This window comes from Varroa jacobsoni, unplaced genomic scaffold (assembly GCF_002532875.2).
Source record: "Varroa jacobsoni isolate VJ856 unplaced genomic scaffold, vjacob_1.0 scaffold_1210, whole genome shotgun sequence".
Taxonomy (NCBI): Eukaryota; Metazoa; Arthropoda; class Arachnida; order Mesostigmata; family Varroidae; genus Varroa; species Varroa jacobsoni.
Genome location: NW_019214112.1, coordinates 27,851 through 52,046, shown reverse-complemented (window position 1 = coordinate 52,046; position 24,196 = coordinate 27,851). Strand labels below are relative to the sequence as shown.

The 24,196-nt window shown below is 40.2% G+C and overlaps 2 protein-coding genes across 4 annotated transcripts in view; one reads left to right on the top strand and one right to left on the bottom strand.

The window, feature by feature from the left end:
- Positions 1 to 5,179, bottom strand: part of Vsp37A (Vacuolar protein sorting 37A) — a 12,539-nt gene extending 7,360 nt beyond the window's left edge. Inside the window, exons 1-3 of one of the 3 annotated variants that reach the window (XM_086971397.1) lie at positions 5,077 to 5,179; positions 4,581 to 4,658; positions 3,315 to 3,580 (exon numbers count right to left, since the gene is read on the bottom strand). In XM_086971397.1, the coding sequence (XP_086827523.1) occupies positions 3,315 to 3,424 (110 nt within the window). In that variant the 5' untranslated portion in view covers positions 3,425 to 3,580; positions 4,581 to 4,658; positions 5,077 to 5,179. Of the gene's footprint in view, positions 1 to 3,314; positions 4,659 to 4,782; positions 4,873 to 5,076 lie in introns of those variants that run through there. The other 2 variants (XM_086971398.1, XM_022846098.2) reach the window with 2 other exon arrangements.
- A 221-nt stretch (positions 5,180 to 5,400) lies between these two features.
- Positions 5,401 to 24,113, top strand: tho2 (THO complex subunit 2-like protein). Its single transcript, XM_022846087.2, has 19 exons — positions 5,401 to 6,949; positions 8,167 to 8,231; positions 11,104 to 11,273; positions 12,053 to 12,252; positions 12,627 to 12,824; positions 13,254 to 13,488; positions 13,637 to 14,155; positions 15,546 to 15,776; positions 15,942 to 16,117; positions 16,386 to 16,611; positions 16,830 to 17,056; positions 17,530 to 17,665; positions 17,798 to 17,981; positions 18,213 to 18,440; positions 18,738 to 19,390; positions 19,695 to 19,975; positions 20,290 to 20,472; positions 21,093 to 21,665; positions 22,748 to 24,113. The coding sequence occupies exons 1-19, from the start codon at positions 6,873 to 6,875 to the stop codon at positions 22,764 to 22,766; spliced, it is 4,581 nt and encodes a 1,526-aa protein (XP_022701822.1). The 5' UTR covers positions 5,401 to 6,872; the 3' UTR covers positions 22,767 to 24,113.
- The last annotated feature ends 83 nt before the right edge of the window (positions 24,114 to 24,196 follow it).

Here is a 24,196-nt window from a genome sequence, read left to right as displayed (position 1 = left end):
GTCGAATTCAATAACCCAATAAAAATAGATAATTTTTATTACAATAATAGGTAGACAATGTAATTTTTTTTGTTTTTCCTAATAATTAATCATTCCTAGCACCATATTTATTCTCAAATATAAACTTACGTGAAAATAGCTGTAAAATTGAATTATCTGCGCCTGCCCTACGTTGCGACACTATTGATCGTGGAAATAATTATTCGGTATGAAAAAGTCCTCTGCACCACCAAATTGTTATATAAAACAGAAATCAATTTAGTCTTGACATTCGAAAAAGTAAGCTGATCTTGAAAGGACTGGGATGGCATAAATAACCGCACAGAACACTTCGAAACTAATCCTCTAAAGGGTCGTAGAATTCAGTAGACAAAGCATTTATTCCGATGAGATCATTTTGATAAAAGTGATTTCGCATATACATAATTGTGTAAAAAATATTGCTCAGATTCAGTAAGCGTACGCGCGTTCAAAGTTAAGTGGATGCAGAGAGGCGCATGTTCTTTACTTAAACATTTCCATTTTAATAAAAATGGCTATTTGAAATGAAAATACATTTAAATTTTAATTAAGCACGTTTGACCCTTCTGTACAACACAGGTCCTCAGTCTCCCAACTCGAACAGCATCCTCTACAAAATGACACACGTATCGAAATCATATCTGCAAAGTCGCTTTTTTCTCACGACTTCTAGCTAAAAATGTCGGCGCCCCATGCAACTGCTTGGAAAAAATGGTTTGATTATTAAACTCTATCATATCCGAAAGGATTAACGTCAAGTGTTGTAACATTTTTGTATATTTTTGTAAATACAAAGTATCATTTGACATGAGTGAAGTAAAGAACACATTCGTCGCAGCGTGGCCTACCACAACTCGTTATCACATCACCCTACTGAATGAGATTTTCAGGCAGGTACAGAATATTCGAAAAAATATACGAACCACATAAATAATAGCATATACCCATGCGTGTTTCACGATTTAACCTAACCTAACTTGTCACGACTGGCATTCACGTATCGTTCGCAGTTAGGAAACTCTTAGGATACGTGAGGATTTCAACACTTGACCGGCATGGTATAGCAAGACAAGAGAGAAACGGTCGTATTCACATATACATGGTGTGCGTACAAGCACTCATATAAAATGGCATAAGAATTTAAGTATGTGCGCGATAGATGCATACATCATGCATTTTAATTTCGCTTTATCAGATTTTGAAACACTGGGTTTAGCTTTCCAACGACACGCCTGAAGCCAAATGTACAGATATATATGGATCGAACAATCATCGGAGCTACAGACGAAACCACTGTTCTCTCTAATAATCTACCCTCACAATTGGCTATCCAGACAGCGCATGTTGAATTTATTAAAAAGTTTAATGCAATAACACTGACGTAAGCCGCTCATATACTCACACAGATGCTTGATTTTTTTAGGGAGTTAATCCACGAAAGATTACGTCTAATGTTTGAAGTCTGACCGAAACAAAATTATAAAATGCGCACTATTCCATTGACATAATTCGGAAAGTTCTATAGCTAAAGCAATGCCTCATGGTTGAGCAACAAATCGTTTCGTTGCAGAAATACGGATTTTAGAGGTATGTGGCCACTATGAATGAATCGTTTGTCTCAAATCTCTAATAATTCAATACCTAAGTGTGGTAAAACAATACATTTTACTGTAAAATGTATTTACAGACCAATTCTTTTCTTTAAGTGATCAGAAGTGTTTCGCCCTAAGCTAATTTTTAACCAAGAAATTCTATCAGTTGACTTCGAGATGTATTAAAACTAAAAATTGATTCATGTACGTTCTTCAAATAGAGTATTCTGCAGTTAAAGGTCAGTGAAGTTCACAGCCATGATACAACTGCTAACAAATAGTGATGCTTTTATCCTTTCGATAACTTAAAGAAAACTCCTTACTATTCCCAACAATCCTCAATTAGAAAGATGACTATATTAGACAAGTTTTGAGCTTAACATCATCGAGCGAGCTGTATGCAGTGATCTGCCTTTGAAACTTGCCCTGATTATAAATGGTTATCAACCGGTTACGATCTCTCTCCACTTAATTTCTTTTTATTTCACAAAACGGCGATTGAAGTAACTTCACCGATTTCACTGACAAAAATGTAGATCGCTTCCAGTTAGCGTGCTTCTATCTGAAACTGTGCAAATCTCGTAATATTAAAGAAAAGCTGCAGGGATTATTTGCGAAGCGAAACGTTTCAATCTGCCTGATATAACAAAATAGAATAATATCCGAAAACTAATTAACAATTTTTAAAATTTCAGATACCGTGTCTGTTGGAACTTTCTTTTGTTGCAATCTAAAAGATGGTTGAAGCAATGCTTCTCTATTTAGGTCAGATAAGAGCCAACCAGTCAACCTGGAGTCGATTAAACAGAATCGTAATACATAGCTTTGTTGCTTTTTTCTCGACACTAACGATGTTTTGCTCCTAACGAAGGCAAGATGGCTTTACGAATGAGACCAGCAGTATAAAAATAACTGAAGGCGGCTACGGATTGTCATCAAATTAAAATTATGTTATCTAGTAGATGAAATACTATGTATACATCAGTTCACCTTTGAGGTTAGTCAACGCACAGCTCCTGTTTATCCGCCTCGACGCATTTTATATCCATAATAATTTTTTACAAGTTCAATCCGAGCAATTACTGCCTTTGACTGAATGATGTCACGCCAGGGGACCAGATCAGGTGAACCATAGCGAATGCCAGTAATACTCTGGTGACGTTTACACACCGATTCCAAAGGTACCTAGATAGCGATCACTGGCCCTTCTCTTGTTGCAAGGATCTAACTAACCGATATCGTTGGAAAATATCACAAACGACGTACCATATATAAAGAATAATATCAATTTGTCTAGTATCAGCTTCACAGTATGCAATGTTAAAGGCCATAGACAAAACAAAGAACCAGGCATTGCAAGGTAAAATCAAAAATCGCATTCGACTATATCTACGAGTTTAACCACCTTGAACACGTAATTAGATGAATACAGCACAGAATGAAGGTTAAATCCCCTTAAGTTAATGATAGCTCACAGTTGCAGTTAACTTTCCACTATCTAATGCAGTTAGAAGTACAGAACAGATCTTCGGCTTTGTACGCCGACACGATACTATAATGCGCACCTACCAACTACCGCACCAATTTCATCACTTGCTAAGTCACCTCTCTACAATCTAATTGTTTCGCTTCTAGTTGATAGTTAGAATTTCATTATGGTTCGTTCTAGTAATGCATGTAGAAAATCCTAGGACAACTCACCCAGGACAACGATCCTTCAGTTCGTAGATCTTATGCTTGCGCACCTCTTCCGGGCCGTTTCCACCTGATGTGCCGCTAGGCACCGAAGAACGTTTCGCGCTTCGAAGCATGTTAACAAAGGCTTTTTGCTCTATATCACAGGGTTGCTTATTTTCATCGAATGACGGAAAGCTTGCTCCTGCTGCGTGTCCATAGACTCTTCCGTATCGTCTTTATTATATAAAGTGCTGCCCAGAAGGCCAGCAACAACAGGATATGGGCGTACGCTGACAACCGTTTTTACTGTTGTTATTCTGCGTTTTGCGTACCATACACCCAACTTTCACACATACACACACAATCGTCCGCGAAACATATTGCGAGACGCCCTAATTCCTCTCGCATGTAGCGAGTCTCCCTTGAATAGTTATGTTCAGATATGTTTGCAGCACAATCTCTAATCGACAAGAGACAGCATAGATCTCCCAAACCTGAGTAAAAAAAGACTATTTCGTCTTTCTTTTTCTATCCAAAAAACCCTATTTACAGCTTTGTTTATTTTCCCTTCAGCAGCTGTACCAGGCTTGTTACAGTACTTCATTCCGATTTACGACTGGTTATTATCGTCAACGTTGTTGTTGTTCGAACAAGCACATGGAATTTGTTAATTAATTAGGATGAGAAAGTTGGATCGTTTACGTTCACCTGAGTGTGCTTCAGATACGAGCTACTGCTGCTCAATTCTGCATCTCCAATTCAATTCTCGTTTCTTTCTTCCTCCCTCTTCTAATAAAAGTTCAATGTGCTAGCAACTAATGGTGACGCCCAATGTATGAACGAAGAGGTATAGTTACGACCGCGATTTGCTAGCGACAAAGGTGCCGACAGCTGGCATTACGGACCCCCAGCTGTAGCAGCATCCAGCAGCAACATTACTACCGATGCACGAGTTTTTAGGTGTTCTCACTTGTCTCCGTTAGTAAATTGTTTGTTAATGAAACGAATATTGCTTACGTCCACTTCGACTGCTACGGGCTATTACAAACAGAGAGACTCGCATTTCCATACACACTTACATTCACCAGCACGACGCACACGATGGGTATCGTACTGCTTACAATTATTTGGCTCTCCTAATCTACGAATTCTATTTCCTAATGCACCTGCAAACCGTAACTATAATTACTAACTAACGAATTTTTCTTCTCTACGCAACTTCGCCCATTTAAGACAACGATGCTGACTGAGTTACAATGAATCACGAACACCTAATCGAACAAAACTCACACCGACCCCCAGCGCCATTTTGTCGTCACTCCGTTCACTTATCCGTAGAATTCGCTCGCTTGATCCTCAGTCAACCACCTAGAACGCAATGAACATTAATTGTTGGCCTCTCGAAAGCAAAATTACTATTGACTTTTCCTGCTTCGTGTTAGTTTGTTAACTGCCACCCCCACGGCTGCCGGCTACTAGCAATGGGTCTAACCGTTTGCTGCGACAGCAGCAGACTTGCTAACTTAATGTTGCTGACGAATTTTTCCCCGTCACTGTTTGCCCCCGATGTCACTCTTAATTTTGCCTCTGTTTTTACTACGAGTGTGTTAGCCATGTCTCTACGTTCGTTACTTGAGCCGTTAGGCATTACTTCGAAAGGCTGGTCCATTCCAGCATGAAAAAAAGTGTGTTTGTATACATTCGGATTCGAACCTATACCATCATGTGTCCTCAAGTTTAGCAGGCAAAAGAGTTATTACTACATCATCACGGAAGGAATTCTTACCACGAGTTGCGGTAGTCAATTGTATAGCAGTAATTGCTGTTCATCCGCGACTACAATCTGTATTGTGCTGTAATGCGCCTGGGCGCAGCTACTGCGGCGCCTGCCAAGATCGTCGTTTCATGTCGACACAGACACGTGTAACCTAGACACAAACACTTGCTAGAGTCTACCACTAAGAGCACATAAGAAATCACGACTCTCCCGGTCTTTCCCCCGCCTTCGAACGCAGTCGTAGTTGACGACCGGTCTTCGCTCGACGGGCTTGTCCAGCCGACACAGAACAGCAACATAGCTAAATGCAATTTCAATCCTGTGGCTGCGTGAGTTTGTGTCGATGGCGCCTGCCTGATGGACAGCAAAGCAGACGATACGAGTAAAAACACCCGACACACTTACGGTGGGTCATGGTGTTTCGCCTAGTACCGTCTCTCGTGGACTAGCTACGAAAGCAAATACGAGCAAACCCGAGAAGCCATCGACTACATCAAAAAACTGCGGTTACCCGACCCACAACACAAGGACATAAATCGGTACCTGTGTGTGTTCCACTTTTGATAGGTTGCCTATGTGATGGTGTTGGTGCCTGTAGTTGTAATGATGCTTGGTGCGTACCGTTGTTGTGACGGTATTGTTGTGAGATTAGATGGTGTTGTCGAGCGTGTGGTGTATCGATAATGTTAATGTGATCGCTTACACGCGGGGTATTAGGCAACCGGGTACAGCAATAGTCTGTAGTGGACCCCATCCGATTTTCTGTCGGCGTTGGGGTTAGCATTGGAAAAGCCGTCACAGCAGTTCCCACGGATCGAAGAGGCTTCGGCGGCAGCCACAGCGCTAGCAACGTTTTGTGTGTGTGCCAGTACACCTATCGGTTTGTGTTTGGCGGTTAGGTTGTGTACAGGGCCCGATGTCTTCTTAAGTACGAGCGCTCTAATTGACTATTCCTGTGTGTATATGTCAAGTGACGGCTTCCCACTAAAACCAAGCGCCATTCTGTCGCGAAGATCAGAGCCACTATTGCCACCACTATCACAGCGAATACCAAGACACAACACGCGTGCGTGTTTCTTGCTCGTAGTGTTTCTTGTCACCCACCGATTCCACGAACATGCTGCTTCTACTTATGTAAGTAATATAACGTCAGTCTCCCAAAATCGGGTCTCTCAAATCTTCAGATAGGCGGTGGCGGCAGGGCTTCGTGAACAGTGAGTTGTAAACTTTGTGTCAGCGGCGAACCTGATTGCCTCGCGACATCGATCGCTGCCAATTAAATTGCCGGCGCTTCGTGGGAATTTGTCGCCGTGGGATTTTTCAGGCGGTAGCCGTTGTTTCAATATTCGAAGGGCAGGTCTCCAACCGACCGGTATTGTCGTCCGCTTCTCTTTCATTAGGTGTCAGTGCAGTAGCTTCAACGGTCTACTAGTGGTTCTGGATGTAATCACGACTATAGCAAAAAAAAGTAAACAGGGACCCCACAAAGAAGGTACAGTTGATCTGCGTTTGTAAGCGTGTATTCCTTATGCCGGCAGGGTATCTGCATCACTAATGCTTGCATTTCCTCTCGAGTGCAGACAGTCAAATTATAGAAGATACTGGCTGACACTAGCAAAATTCGATAGCATCTAACGCCTAAAGCGGCTCGGTGCGCAATAAAGTTAAATCAAGCTAAGAAGAACAGAGAGGGATTTGGTTGCATCCACAACGATTGGCCGATTCGCCGGGAAAGTCGAACCCGACCAGGCCGCCCTGGTGGGGCCTAGACAATCAGGGCATCGAATTAGACGTAACACAACAGAATGCCTCTTGAGGCGTTATCCACTGCCGACGCACTAAAATGGTGCAAAGAATTCGACTCGGGCGGATCAGACCATATGTGAGTTGTTAGCACAATTTAATCAGCCAAGTATAATGACATAGGGCTTTATTTGACCATTTGGCTACGTAACCGAAAGATGTGTGAGTGAATCCATATAAAAGAACTAATCAGCAGTGTCCGCAGGTTAGATAGTTTTTTTGTTTGCCAGTCGCAGCATAACAACAAAATATAACCTACCGCGTTCATTATATTATTTTAATGTTGAAGTTTCTGCCTGCTAACTTTAAGCACGTGAAGTTTTTTGTCCATTTATATTTTCACAGAAAAATATTTAGTTAGCTCCACTGCGAAGCAACGCACACAAAAAGCTTGTGCAAAACGGAAGGACATCGAATCAGCAGAATGTTACGTAATCTCTTGCGCAGTTGTTAGAATAGAGTCGACTTCCCTACTAAAGCAAACAAGTTGCTGCAATAATGTGCCGAACTGTGCCGCACTCGAATTGCTATCCTCGAATAATATCGTTAAGGTTTTTGATTTACTATCTTACATACGCAGAGTACTTACATGTGCTTTTTTACATCAAAGCTAGACTGCAAGTATGCGATCAAGATTACTCAAAACTATCCGGAATTAACTTGTCCTCCTTTAAGTTACGACCTGTTGCCACCTCAGATGTTCTGCGCTGGAAGTGTACCCCGATAACGGGGCTAGCAGCTGATGAAATCGTTACGTTTTAGTTATGCTTGAATGCATTACATAATTGAATCTCATTAATCGATGTTTTTGTTTATTTTATTTTATTTAATGCAATGTTCTTATATTTATGAAAAAATTGGCGAGTTTTCTTAATAGGAAAGATTTGTCATGATAAGTGGCTGATAAAGAAAATATTTTCATTTGGATTGTCTAATTTCAATAAAAATGAGTGGGCATCCATCATGGTGTTAGCTTGATTGAAATAGAGCAGTCGCTCTCATAAGTTTATTTTTGCTAAATAATCAAGTACAGTAGAATCACTAACTAGTACCTCTACTCCCAAGGCCTCATTGTTGTTACATGGTATGTGGAAAAACATTTAGTTAAATAACATAAGAAAATTGGATTTGTTACAGGTTCTCTTGTATCATCTTAATTCTATATGAGTATAAACTGTGTAATAAACAACGTAGATAACAAAATTTTTACTGACAGCTTTTGTTTAGCTTGCTCTGAGACCTAACAATGGTTCCCTTATATAATCATCTTTCGTTTTGCTTTTGATTCCATTGCAGATCTGCATTACTTAATGAAGTAACCGCACAGCTTCGTAATGGCTCACACACGCAGGAGGGCATTGGTAAGAATCTCCGTAATTTAGCTATTCGAGTCATAACATGATTCGATCCTATGAAAAATCATTAAGGAACGAAATAACTTTCATATACAATGGCAAAACGTATTTTACTGCCTGTGGCTAATTGGGTAGCTTTACACATGCCCATTGATTTTGTTTTAAAATGAATCAGTGCTGAGACTATGCCGTAATCGTAATGTAACATAAATGAAAGCAAATTTTCTTGGAACAGGAACTTTGCAAAAGTTCTGTAGAAATAGAGACGTTTTATGTATAATACAGGCTTATTCACTTCCAAAAAAAAAAACTAGGCAATACCATGAAATGAAAGTTGATTTTTCTATACTGAAATGTCACATAGAAAATTCTAAGAAATACGATTTTCATACGCCCACTTTAGCACTCCATAAACAAAAATGACGTTGATAATGAAATTCAATAAACCCAGTGATTTGCAAAATCACGGAGCAGGGAAAAAATTTCAGAAACGAGTCGCGCCCGAGGGTTGTAATAGCGCTTCAAATCACAATCTGATCACGTTGATAACTGTAGTAAAGCCCACAATTTCACACCATTTTAGATCACACTGGTGGATAATTATGTTCGATGCATTACATAAAAAAGTGTCTGTGAGGACGAGGATTTTAATTAATGTTTAAACGAAATATTCCGCAGCTAATCAACATATTGGGCTGTCGAAAAAGTAATGACGGGTCTTATAGCTAGAAAGATTCAGTGTCACTGAAGTCGACTCATGAATCTCAAGTTATATAACTTGAGATTCATGAGTCGCGTCCATTCACCGTTGATGCCTTTCAAAAGCTATGATTTGGCAATATTAGAAACAAACGTTGGAATGCCTTTATTCAGACTCAAAGAGTACCTTGTAGGTGAGCTTGTAATTACAAAACTTGTAATATTTTACAATTTTGTAGTAATAAAGCACAAATGCTACCCACGCCAATAAAAAGTGTGCTGTTTATTATCACGATGCGTTATTTATAAAATTTCTGTATAAAAGGTACTCTCCGTGGTGCTTAAAGAATTATGAAAGGATTTAAAAAATCATTGCGAAATTCTTACGAAAACGTAATTAGCCGTGACGCCAGCACAGAGCTTTAAATTATTTGCAAAAAGGTGGCTACAAATACGAATTTCAATGTGTAGGAATTGACACAAACGAATTTATTTAGAATGTATTTTCATCTGCGAAACTCTACTGAAACGTAACGAAATCAAGCTACAAGTGATTACGAGTGGTCAAAAGTGAATCACATAAGACAACGATAATGCGTTTAAAATGTTATAGTTAAAGCGAGAGAAAGCTCCATAGTCGGTCCCACATTAACGCCAAAAAAGGTGATTGAAGAGGACTCTTGCATTATGAGCTATTGCTGCTCGGCAAAACAACTGATCAATAATTAAGAAGACTACAACAAGTTTTTGAAACCGACTAGACCTAACGAACGATAGAAGCGTCGTCTTTCACCATAAAAATACCAAACTACGTACATCTTTAAGAATTCGGAGAAAATTGAGAGAACTTGGACGGAAGATGCTACGGTCTCTGCAAATTCCCTTAATGGTGTTAGTTTAATTTTAATGGAGTAACGCAAATATCATTTGTCGCAATTTTTCGCCTAGAATCTATAAAAGTTACGTAGTGATAAGATAAGTGTTACGCGAAAGATAGCAGAAGTTCATCGAGTAATGACGCATATTTTGTTTAATAGTATTCTTGTAAAATATTAAAAATATTTGTATCAGTAGTGGCCCAAAAAAACGTTAGTACTTCTTCGACTACCCGATACAATAGAATGTCATATAATTTCTAGGTGTTTAATTTTAGATAGGAATAAAGATGTAAAGAACTTAACTTTCCGAATAAAGAAAAAAATTTTAACTTATATTATATAAGTAAATCCGGGCCACTAAATACGACGGTACTGAAATATAAAGAGGAATATCCAAAAGAATTTTTTTAGTAACACCGGAATACGTAAACTTGCCAGAATGCGCCCTGATGCCTGAACGTGGTTGATTCGAATGTTTATTCATTTATCTGTGTAGCCTAATCTATATGATGGGATAGAACGATGTGTGGTTTGGACACATCTGGCAACGAACCACTATAGTGGCATCGAATATCGGGCGTGTCTCATTACGATTATTTTCATTTAATTGCATTTAGGGAGCTAAAAGGTTATAAAGAATACAAGAGTTTCGATATTGTATTTAAGTTACTGTTTGTTTACTTTATGCACGTTCTTAGACGATCAGAATCTGCTTAGTTTTCTTTGATACGTTATTGAGTTGTATCGCCATGTAACAGATACTCGAGTCCGATTTGTTTAATTCCGTAACCTGTGATAGTGTTTTTGTTAATGTAAGTCCAAAAGTAAGATCATATAGTTTTCACCCATTCACTTAATGTCGACATAGTATTATATTGACATTGCTGCATACTTACGCTGCTCGTACAAGGGGGGTTACTTTAGAAACCGAGCTCAGATCTAAATGAAACAAATATCCGGGCTACGATTCACCCATACTCAAAAAGATTTTTGTCTATCTGCGGATTCGAACTTAACTTCCCAGGCAAGCAACCATTTTATCAATCCACCATCTTAATTATTTTCTAGAGACACGCTTAAAAATCACTTGTAAAAGATAATTCTCCTATAAATTCTATAATATGACATCTTATACTTGTAGCATCATGTGGTGCTACAAAAACCTACAAGATTTAAATAATTCTCGCACTATAACCTTATATCGGCAGAAAAAAGCATACAAATTATGAATAATTAGGAGCAAGCAAAAAACGTTTCTGACCAAAATTATGTTCTCTTCGGTCGTTATTTTGCTATTGCAGATGCAACCGCGAGTCTCGTTCGCCTTATGGAAGCGCTTCTGGGCAGCGGAGTTGCCCCGGGTAAGGTTTGCGCGCTGCTGCCAACACTATCAGAAGAGTCGGCGGCTTCGGTACTTCCACTACACGATGCTCTGTGCGACGTGCTCTGCGTGCTTGACGGGTATACACAGGTAAGTAGCCCCATCAGATGAACTTTAAGACACTCAACTGAGACAAAAAAACACTCTACAGAATATAATGCCCTTAATAGTAGACGTGGATCGGCTTGACAGAACTGCGTATACGGCTTGAAGCATGGAGTGCCATTAGAGGTATTTCATCAGATGAGGTCGTGACTTAAACAAGCAACGTTGATCAACCCAGGAGCATTTTTGTATTAAACAGATACAATGGCACATATGTATTACTTTACCATAAATATTGCGTAGTATATATCGATGGACAGAGTTGAACCAGGAACCCTCTCTGAATCTTTCATGCGCCCAATTGCTTGCTTAGTGTATAGAAAAATAAAAAAGGAGAAAGAAAAAAAACTTAAATATATGATTTCTATATGACTTCGGCCTATTTTCAACCAAGGCTACCACTAAGTTTTGCTTTCATATCACACTGTGTGCAGTGTCGAGGCGTAGCCTGTTTAATTAATTTAATTATGTATATGATGATTATTTTTTCGTTTGTTGAATCAAGAAAATGTTTTTCAATAGTTAGCCATAAGAGACAATAAACATGTCGATTGACGTCGGTCATCCAAAAAAATATAATCATAACCAATTCATATAGGTAATGTCTATCAGATACCTAACATCAAGCAAAAGCTTATAGACAAACGTTGGGGAAAGGATCCCTGTTCAAGCTGCACCTAAATGTATGCAAATACATCTTTGTCTGTGAAAAAGGAAAAATGTTTTCTCAATATAACTTCTGGTCTTTCGCCTCGGGGACGTAGGGAAGCGACTCATCTTATAGGCCAAGGTTGGTTGCATTAGTACGAGCTCTTGTCTCAGGAACGGGCACAAGTGGAAGCCCGATTATCGATGGCGACCTGCTTCGAGAGAGATTAGATGTCGACCTCCAAGGAGAAGCTGGTCTTGTACGAAATTCGAAGGCAGCAAACACGAAGATGATTCGAGTAAAAACTCGTCTTTTGTGAGTATCTTGGAGACAGTCTTGTTTTGGGTATTTCGTTAAGTGCTACCGTCCAACATCTTGTGTGATATAGTTTTGTGCAACGAGATTCTGCCATATTTTCTTAACCAATATTCAATGATTTTTAATATTGTTAAAATGAATACATGATCAGCCTTTCAAGCATATGTTTGGGAGATAATCTTAGACGTTTCTGTTCCTAGCAGTAAGAGCTCCAATACGATGGTAGATCTCACTCCGAAAGAGCCCCCCTCTCCCTCCGCGATTGTTTCTATTCTCAGAACATAAACGGAGGTTAATTTATTTATTCATAGGAGGAAGCTTATTCAAAACTATTTTTATCTCTCTGTGCGCTGTGAAAATTATACTTTTAGTTACAAGCAGAACAAGTTTAATTTACACCGTGAGGAAAGTGAAGGTTATGCGAAACTGCTTACGGAGCTGTTGAATCGTCAGCATACGGACAGTAGCAGGTTATTCGAGGTGCTGAAGGCGCTCATAGGATGCTTTTCGCTCGACCCTAACCGTGTGTTGGACTGTATCCTAGAAGCAATCGAGGACCAGCCTGACAGGTACGTATTACATCCGCTATTTCATTTATTACACAAGGCGAGAAAAATTCGTTGACTATCAAGAGACTTGTGCTCCACCCTATATAATATAACACAAACACGCACGTTGCGCGGTAACGTGACAAATCAAATTATTGACTGCAGGAGCCAGCAATCGCTAGGTCGAGTGCCAAGGCGCAACATATTTTTTTGTACCGAAAAGTGTTCTTAATAAACTCGACCGTTCGCAGTAACATACTTCGTTAAAATACGTAACAGCATATAGATATGGGTCATTAACCCTTAATAAAGAGGGTAGCTGATAAGACAAAAAAAATGACAATCATTTGCGAATATGAGCGTTCGTACATATAGTTGTTGTCGTTTCTTAACTTTTTTGATAACAAAAAAAGCTCGATTATCTAATATGTCTTCACTCATCCATTTCAGGCACGAATTGCTAATTGGCGTCTTGCAAGCCTTCGGCATGGATTCGGGAAATGTTGCCCAAGTAATCGGATTTAAGTTCTCTTGCTACCAACAGTTGCAGCAACCCTCAGGCGAATCGGGATCAGCCGGAGCTTCTGGAGCCACCGGCGGTTCCGAAGCCCCTGAGAGCTTATTCAAAGCGTGTGCGTTACTTATCAAACACGAGATCATCACCGTTGACCAAATCTATTCCCTTGTGAGTTGCTATTTAAGGATTACGTCTGCTATTTGAGTACTGTCTTTAAACCATGCATAACGTCAGTCATACATGTTAGCAGTAATCTATAGAGAGACCGACGTCCCGCTGTTTCTTGAATCGTTGAATTTTGCTTTTCTATTCACAGCTTTCCCCTAGCAACGAAACTCTAGTCGAGCAGTACCGTGAAGAGCTTACCACAGCGAGACAATGGGCAAAGAAAACCATATCTTTAACGACTGAGCAAATAGCCGACGCAGAAAGGGCGGAGGCAGCCGCCGCGGCCGCGGCTATGGCTAATGCCGAACAACAAGAACAAGTTAGTAGTAATTCGACTGGTAATGGGGTTTCCGGAGTCGCCGGTAGTACGAAAAGCGGCGGAGCAACCGGTGCTGCGGCCGGAGCTTCCACTCAGCAGACAGCAGCGGAAAAAACCGATGGACAGACCTCAACTTTGGCGACTTCAAGTAGCAGCAGCAGCGGCGGCGGTAGCGACGAGATGGCAGGTGGACCCGGAAGCAATGCAGGATTAAGCTGCTGTCAGAAGCTGGCCCTACTCGCCGCCCTGGTGCAGGTGGGCGCCTGGAAACATCTCAGACAGGTGCTCGACTACATCCCCGGTCCCCTTGCCATGCTCAACGAGAGGGTTCACTCGACGGTTATACAGGTGAATGTAGGAGACAAAGAGTATATCGAGTTGACAGTGAATCACAAAAATATATAAAGTGTATATAAAAATCTATTAGTCTGCTATCTTAGAATGACCATGATAAAATGGTCACTTCGGTCTGATCTATTGCGAGCTATTAGAGGTTGGGATTTTTTGTGTCAGTGAATATGGAAATTAGTTGATTTTTGCCCTAAGGCTAAGTTTAGTATTGTTTAGGCAGTTTATTTGGTAATCGTTGAAAATTTGGTAAACGTTTATATTGAAAAGCTGTTTGTCTTTTAAGTGCTACAAAATAAACATAAAAGCAAAATGCCAAAAAAAGTTTCATTTTTCTGGAAAACAACGGTGTGACAGAGTTTCTAAAATACAAGAATGTTGCAGCAAAGGCAGAAGTAATGCCCGCTGAAGAGTAAGGCGCGTGGCTGCCCACGCCCGGAGATTAACTTTACAAAGGTAGAACACGATTTGTTCGATTCTGCAGTAGAAACTTTGAGTCACAGTTGGAAATTTTTTTGAGTAGCAAGAACACATATAGACAGGTCAGTAAAGCATTTCAACGGCAGAGCGGCAGCCCGATTAGTGCAGTACAGTGACGGTAACGAAGTGATAGATTAGAGTGGATGTAACCGATCACTGGAAATGGGTGATAGCAAAACTGGAAAAAAACAACGGGATAAGTCAAATTAATTATGATGAATATTGACTGAAAAATTAAGAAAATTAAAAATTAATATATAACTACAGGGGTAACGGAATTAGTGCACCAAGGACTCGGAAAATATACTAACTAGGAAAAATAATGAAAGCGCATGTTTGCAAACCGTGATTCATTATATTGGAAATATTAGAACATGGTGATAATATAACCACGGCAATACAACGAAGTTCTTGGAACATTCCAAGAGCAAAACGTAATAGATAGAGCGGGCTACTTGCAATGGGATAACTCTTGACCACACGTTTCTTACTAGTATATAGTGTACTTTAGGCATGCTGTGACATTAGCGAAGCGGATTGATTGAATCGACGGCACAAGGGAGCCGGGCAAAGTCCCCAGGTCTGTCCAGTTATTATTATAAACATTAGTGATCATTATTATTTTGTGCAAATAGCTCGTTTGAATATATATACTTGCAGGAATTACTTGTGAATTGACATCGTTGGATAATGACTGAATCTTCTCCTCAATTCCAACAAATACAAGCTTTATCTGAAATTCTAAACCTAATCGTAAATGCTATGAAATATTTTATAACTCTTAGTTTTTAATGTATGACAGCATCTTCTTCCCGTATTTTTCTGTATATATATATTATATTACATATATGTTCGAGTTTATTCTGCCCGTTTTACATTGAATTCACCTATGCAAATATTTCCGTTTTAGACACTACATTATATGATTGATCCACTCTACTCGAAGAACTCGACACTCCCATCGGCGTATCGCAAAAAGATCTCATCGAAGCAGAAAGTGTCCTCTATTGGCGTGGAGTGCGTCCAACAAGTGAGCACGTTTAAAGAGTTCCAGAAGGACGTCGTACCGCTGGTCTGCACGTTGGGGCCCATGCTGCACAAGGATCCCGTGTTGCTGGGTAAGATCGTGCGTCTTTGCAAGGTAATTGTTAACTCTTTTTACTAGTACCGCTAATGGATTCCTCTGTAGCGTGGCCTACCTATGTGATGACGATAAAAAATCATCAGTTCGCATTTTTGGCTTGTTAGTATTTTGTTATAGCATATTATTTAGTTAACGAAGGCATTTCTTATCCGTTCCGTGCAGACATATGTAGGTAAGAAGCCTCACGAACGTGTTGACTTCGGAGCCGATGAGCTCGAATTGGACATATTAACTCTCCTGGAAGAGGCTCTTTTACCATCCTTGCAACTTCTACCGGCCAACTGTGCCGTATCAGAAGAGCTGTGGTGCGTGATAAAATCCTACCCATACCAACAAAGGTAAAAAAACCAACAAAAGCACCCAAATAGTTTCTGCCATAATTTTAATTACCTTTTTCAGTAGAACATCTAACTCTAGTAACGGTCCACGGTGTTGTTCTTTGATGTCCTTGCTACATTAGCACATACGCATTTCGTGTTTTTAATTCTTTTCATATAGTTTGTGTGAACATTATCTTAACATATGTTTCCTTAAAAAAAATATTGTCTTTATTAACATCACATACTAATAATAATGATTGTTTCATTTGTCTGTTCTTGGCTGTAGGTACCGGTTGTACGCATCGTGGAAACTTGAAAGCTCTCATCCGCTGTTGATTCGTGTGCGCGCAGTTACATGGCGAAGAACTCGTCATATGATGAAACGTCTTACCAAAGAGACGGCAAAACAATGCGGCCGACAGTTGGCGAAACTTGCTCATTGCTCACCATGCTTGGTGCTCAGCTACATGCTAACACAGGCTCAGCAGTGGGATAATCTAATTGGACCTGTGGTATGTATTTTGCTCTGCAATTATATTTAGTTCCTGTCGAGCCCTGCGAAAGCCGCCAAAAATTCAACGTCTATTTCGGTTTTTCGTTCAATAATATACCCATAAATCATCTCTAATATAATAAAAATTTGAGTAGTAACTTTCTATTTAGTGCTTTCTATGTACTTGGTGGTTTTGATTTTGTTGATTGAATATATGTGCATTTTGATCACTTTCAGGTGGATTCGTTGAAGTTCTTAACGAGTTTATCTTACGATTGCCTGGCTTTCTGCGTCGTAGAGGCTCTGTCCGCGCAGAAAAAAGATCGTCTCCAGGATGATGGGGTTACGGTTAGCGGTTGGTTAAAATCGATCGCATCGTTCTGTGGAGCCGTCTTCAAAAAGTATAACATCGACCTCACTGGATTGCTTGCACTGCTAGCGAACAAGATCAAAGATCAAAAATTGTGCGTATACCGCTGCTAAAATCTTCCTGTCTAAAAGTCGGTGCTATGCTAAATATGAATGAGTGAAATAGGCCTTTGACTCGTACTGAACTAGAAATGTCGAGGAGGAAAATGAGGAGTGTGGTTTACCTTTTTTTTTAACATTTTCAGCTATTTCTTTTGTGTAACCAAGTTTCCAAAGTCATCTTTTCAAATATACCATTAAATACCTACCACCCCTCTAACCTTTAGTCGGGTGGGTTTTGTTGCGAGTTTTTCTAGTAGACCTATGAAACGGCATAACCATTTGCCAACGTTGAAATTCGAACCAGCAATAGCCTCACGCTCCTAGTTAGCATTGCAGTCCTTGGGAAGAGATCCGCACCAGTCACTTAGACCACAACGGAAGCTCTGTCAACAAGTTCATAAATGAATCCTTCGTTCACGTTTAAAGGCATGTTATAATGAACTGTTTTTTTTCAATTAATTTTCAGCCTCGATCTTCTTGTTCTCAAGGAAATTGTCTACAAGATGTCCGGAATCGAGGCGATGGAACAACCAACGCCGGAACAGCTGGAAGCGATGTACGGAGGCGAAACCTTACGAGGCGAAGCAAGCTACTTTACACAGGTAATCTATAGTATATCAATTATGTTCATTTTTTACTTATTAATTAGTGTTCTATGCTGAATCGATAAATTTATGCATCGATAAATAATTTTTTTTACTATACATTTTACTATATGATACATACAATTGCAGGTAAAAAATGTCCGGAAGAGTAGCCAGCGTTTAAAGGATGCTTTGGTTCAGCTCGATTTGGCAGTTCCATTATGTCTTCTGACGGCACAACAGAAGCAGTATATTCTCTACCGTATTGAAGATGCTCATATTAAGCTGTTGGGCAAAATGTACGATCTCTGTCAGGAGACGCTGTTCCAGTTCGGTCAGTATTCGAAACGAGTCGAAGATACAGATGGGCTCTAAGCGGAGATTAAACCTATCTGATTTAGTTTCCTACATAACGAGCATAACCCTCCAATAGTTGTTTTTTAAAAGGTATATTACCGTGTGGTATTCGCCTATTTGTATTCAAGTACATAGAAGACCGCTAGTCGTCTATCATCCTTTACTAACATCTGTTTACCCATGCGTTGCCTGATTTCGTGTGTTGTAGGCCAATTTCTTCTTGTAAACTATAGCTCAAGCGAACATCGGCTACCATCTGTCGGTGAACTGCTGTCACGGTATATGGTAACAGCTGACGTGGCGTTCTTCCTGGCTCGACCAGGCCTGATGGAAAATATCGACACGCGTTTCCAGCAGATGAAGCGAGAGGCCAGTGGTGAAGTTAGCAAACAGGTCGAAGCGCGAATGTATGTGGATGCCGTAAATTACGTACTAGGTAAGTTGCTATTTGTAAATAATGAGTGTTTGAGCCAAGCAAGCGTATCAGAACAGATCTACCGAATATCATTATGTATATCTGACCTTGTTAAATTAATTGGCAACTCTTTTATGGCGTATATGGGTTAGGTACATACATGTGCACTAAAACTGAGCTGCCATCGACAAGGTAATAATTTGTTCATTCGCCTTTTCATACATTATACCACTTATTTTTCTTTTTCTTTCATTGCTGGTTATCATACCTGGTTGCATCTTCACACTGTACTTCGTATTTTGCTACGACGTCTCTCAGGTCCACTAAGCGAGGCGATCAAGCCCAATTACCCACCAAAATGTTGGCAAGATCTTAGCAGCGAGCTGTTCGTGGCTTTCTGGACACTATCTATGGGTGATGTGGTGACACCGGTAGCCGGTTACGAACGCGAAATATCCAAGTTACGAGCACAAATCGCCGTTCTTGAAGATAACAAGGAACTCGCGCCCGCCAGAAAGAAGAAAGACAAGGAGCGCTGTGCCGCTCTTATCGATCGACTTCAGGAAGAGCAGCGAAAACAAGAGGAACACGTAGCCCATGTTATGACCCGACTTCGCCAAGACAAAGATTCCTGGTTTATCTCACATACTCTCAAGAACGATACCATCACCCAGTTTTTGCAGCTCTGCCTATTTCCACGTTGCCGCTTTTCCCCAATGGACGCTATCTATTGTGCGCACTTCGTGCATACGCTACACAAGCTGAAGACGTCGAACTTCTCGACGTTGATCTGCTTTGACAAGATCTTTTGTGACATTACTTATACGGTGGCGTCTTGTACCGAAGCCGAGGCCTATCGTTACGGGCTGTTTCTTGGCACACTCATGGGGGTCATGATGCGATGGCATAGCGATGAGAAAGTATTCGATCAAGAGTGCTCGCAGTTTCCAGGATTCGTCACGAGGTTCAAGGTGAGTGAGTAAAAAGAGAATAGCGTAGATCTTAGTCTCAACAACAACAAACTCCTTGATATGCCCGTTCTTACGCATATTAAGATGTAGTGTTTGGTAGGAGAGTGGTCAGAGCACTATGCACGGAGTTTGCACATTTAGTACTGTACATCCGGGTTTAATGTGTGATTCTAAGCTTGCTGATATAAATTTGCATTGAGTTGAATAGCGTATTCATAGTTGTTAATATTAGCTTTCGGCGGATGTACTACGATTTACTGATTTGTCTGAATGATAAATATTTCGGCTGTATTATCGTTGACAGGGCGCTCCGTCAGGAGCGGATAGTGCTGGCGACAATGACGTCGATTACCAGAATTACCGGCATGTGTGTCACAAGTGGCACTACAAACTTACGAAAGCGTTGGTGCTTTGTTTGGAAAGCGACAACGATGTTCAACTGAAAAATGGTTTAATCGTGTTGACGAAACTTGTCCCGCATTTTCCGAAGGTCGGCAATCTCTACCAGGCGCTAGACAAACGTGTGGAGAAACTAAAAAACGAGGAACGAGAAAACCGCAAGGACGTCTTCTCACTGGCCAGCATGTAAGCATAGGACAATGTTCTCATTTAATGACACCTGTAGGCTACAAAAGAAAGAAACAATAACTGCATGCAAGGACTGCTCACAGGGTGTATATATACACCATTTAATTGTTCTATTGAAGGTAGATAGTGACTGTTCTTCGTGTGTTTCGTACAATTCATTCATGGAACCCAAATCGCGAAAAATGGGGCTTTTAATCTTATTTATAAAGATCTAGGAATCACCAAGTCAAATCTGTTCAGTATAGTCGTTCGCCACCTATTTAAGTAATCATTTAACGTATTTCTGTGCAAATTTCGTATTTCGTCTATAGGTATTCAGGTCATCTTAAGTTGCTTAAGCAGCATTGTATACCAGAGAAAGATTTCCATGCGGTTGTTGACAAAAGTGGCGGTGTCGCTCAATCGAATAGTAACAACACAGCGAGCAACAACGGCACTGGACCGGCAGCTGTAAAGGTAGTGAAAAGTAGCAAGAACGACGACAGCAGGACAAGGTACGCTTCAGGCAACGCCATTACACGGCGAAAAAGACGATCGATATCACTAAAATTGACTTTTCACTATTTCACACAGAAGTCACACTACTAAAAATAATAAACTCACGGTGAAAAGTTCAACTCAGTTTACTCCTAATTACTTGTACAGTTACGTATGAGCTTGTTAACAAAATGATTAATGTCGTTCACAACATCGGCAGTAGTTAAGAAACAACAATATACAATGATCCTATAGATTGTTACAGCTTCTTGTATTAATAACAATACTGGTACTAGCCGTGAAGATCTGACAAATGTGTAAATAATGTAACAAGATTTGTTAATGGAAAAGTAGCATATCTGTACGATGGTGTCAATCAGCAGGCGATCGGTTTAGTCGTAGGAATATCTTCTGTAGCCATCATCTATGCATATATTCTAAAAAATAATTAATCACATGCCATCTCGTGTTTTTTTGTTTCAGTATTTTTTAGTTATAGTCGATCCATCGAATATAATGTGTATGTGCATGTAGTGTTTATGAAATTCTTGACCCGCACATGGCCACTTACTGTAACACCTATGTCACCAAATCAATTTACGAAACAACGTTTGTTTTATATCGTTTCCATCATCAGGGGCGGCGGTAATGCACGAGAAGACGCGACATCCCTTACCCTGCCGAAGACGCCACGGGACGCCACTAACAAACAACAACAGCAACAACAACAACAACAACAGCAGCAGCAGCAGCAGACGACGACGCAGCAGGTTCAAAGGGACGAATCGCCCAATGGGCATCCAGAGGAGACGAATCGAAAGCGGCGCCGCGGAGCCGGTGCCAATGAAGATCGCGAAGAGGGTGAACTGCCGCGGGACAACAGTGGTGGCGGAAAGGACTATGGATCTGTTCGAGATAATAACAGCACCAGAGATGGATTAGGGAGGGGGGATAAGGAGACCATGGGACCCATTAAGGACGGAGGTCGAGAACGGGACCGATTGGATCGGAAACGGCTGAGACGCGAAGACCGAGAACTGTTGAGAAACGGCTCAGGTGATGGAGGTTTGCAGCAGGGCGCCCTCTCGAAGGGAAGCGGCCTTACCGACCCCCAGAAAGCGGGTCGCGATGGCAGAGCCCGACTAGTCAGTCCGCCTGATGGACCGCCTCAACCGGGAATTATCGATGATCCACGACCCCTTAAGCGGCAGTAAGTATGTTACGTTAATAAAATACTGTGTACGCTTGGAACGTTCTGATCAATGGAAAAGCTGATGTGGACATGAATCTAGAAAAATATTTACTGGTTTATTGCTCAGTCAGCAGTTGTTACATCGCAATGATTACGGTCGGGTACTTAATCATAAGTACTAAACGAATTCGTGCAACAATTAAAAAATCTTTTTAGAAAAAATGTTCCAATTACGACCATATTCAACATTTAAGCCAAATAACTACTATATATATATATATATATAATAATAATATATAAATATATAATATTATTATTAAAAATATTATCAAGATAATATAAAAACTAAGTAATTGAAGCCTTATAGAAATTTAATGTAACATGTTAAAAAAAAACTTGTTTGCTTAAAATAACTACATGCACTACTGTGAACAGCTATAGCTAAACAGCAAGAAAATCTACATTTAACTAGAAACTATTAAAATCTGCTAGTTATCTCAGTACTGAGATAACTACTTAGTGCTAAGTACCAGCTGAGTGCTGTTTTTGACTATCAGACGCAGCATCGAGTCTACTCGAATGCACCTGGGCAAAGGCAACTATAGGAAGTTCACGAGAAAGACTCGTTTAATCCCAAGCTGAGGTTTTTCACGAACATGGGTTTGTTTTAATATATGACCTGTTCAACGAGACCTTAATAGCCATTCTTGCGCAGTCTTTAAGCTAGCACACCGTTGTGTTGGAAGTGATTTAGCGATCACATGGTTATATTTTTTGCGCTTACGATCATCTCAGTTGCATTACGAAAGGACGAAATTGCATATAAGGCTTGTTGGTATTTTCATTAATCGCTTCTCTTGTAATAATCGGATAAAACTGTCAGTCGTCCAAAAAATGGCCAGTACACTTTTTAGCTTAGAATTGTATGTTATAAACATGTTAGTGGAAAAACCATTAACATCGGGGCCAGAAACAAACTCAGAAATCAAACATTCAATGTAGTCAAATATATACCGTAGATTATTGTCGCGACCACCAAGATCTATATAGGTATAATCAACTTACAGATACTCAAACGTTTCGTTGCTTTCTATTTTCAGTGCCAAATCGAGACGTTAGCACTGCCCATAGCTGAAGACATGACTGTCACGTCTTCAACAAAAAAAAGCTGTTCAAGCAGAAGTGAAAGTAAGATGAAAAGGCACCGACGAAACGAGGCGGGTTTCAAGTGTCCATATACATAAAGGCGTGATGATGAGGATGCAAGTAGCGGGCGAATATATCGAGAGAACGAATGATTCAAACAACAATATTCACAATGAATTCTAATGGCACAATAAGCTTCGTGGTCAGCTGGAACTCGCTTGGACATCCGAAGGCGAGAGAAAAACGTCTGTTGACTAGTTGATACGTTTAAACAGTAGAAGTCGCGCCTGACGGGGGTACATGTCACTTAATGTAAGTAAATGTTTCATCATTGGTGTCAGTGAATCATCGGTTTCCACTGCGACACATCAACTGAACCTTGAACTTCGTTCGGACTTTGAGCATTATGCCGAGCTGTTGATGCTTGGGTCAGCGAGATCGTCGCAAAAATTAAAAAGTCCAGTTAACGTGAAGGTTCCAAAAGAACGGAACTTGCAACAACAGATGGCCTTATCTAAACTGAATCCGTAGCTAAGCTAGCTGTTGGAAATGGTTTCGTCGAAACTAACTGTTGTGTGATTTAGCCCGAAACATACTTGCGCCATGCTTGGTAGTCCGGAAAGAATGAAAAAGCTGTGTACGCTTAAGAATTATAAAACGATATAACTAATATTAGCAGATGACAATGTACCAGACCTAGTTATAATAGTAATAACAAAAATGAATAATAATTAACTAGATTGAAGATCTGCTCAGCATAAAGGCTTTCAGTAAGGAGAAGAAGGGCAAACCAGAGAGATAACCACAGATGACGACGGCTGAAGTCATGACACTTTCAGTTAGCACTTTCTTGTTCGGAGGCTTGTTTTTTACCATCGTGAGAAATGTTTTTGTTATTGACATGATCCAACGTGCTCGCACGACGCTCGATCATTTCAGTTGAGAAAAAGGAAGTACAATAACTCGATGGAAAAGAAGGGGTCGGGCAAAGAGAAAAGGGGAGGGAGGAGAATAAGTAATAGCGGAAATCTTATCGTCGTCTAATTCACCATTACCGCGACCCGTATAAATACATGTAGAGAGCTGTATATACTATGCGTATCTGAAGGTGTGTTCTGATCCGCGAACAAACACTACTAACCGGAGGAAGTTATTGCTATATATCATAATTATTAGTATAGGATTAAAAAATAATATGAGTATAGATGACAATAATAGTCATTATTATTATCGAGCGGCGGCATAAATTCCGTATTAGTATCGCCATTGGAATAATAGCTAGCATGATGATGTAAATAAAGTGTGTACGATCCTAATTGACATTGGGTGTCGTTGTCTTTATCAAAAAGAATCGATGAGAGAACGGCTTTATGAAGAGGCTGTTCAGGGTATTTCATGATCTA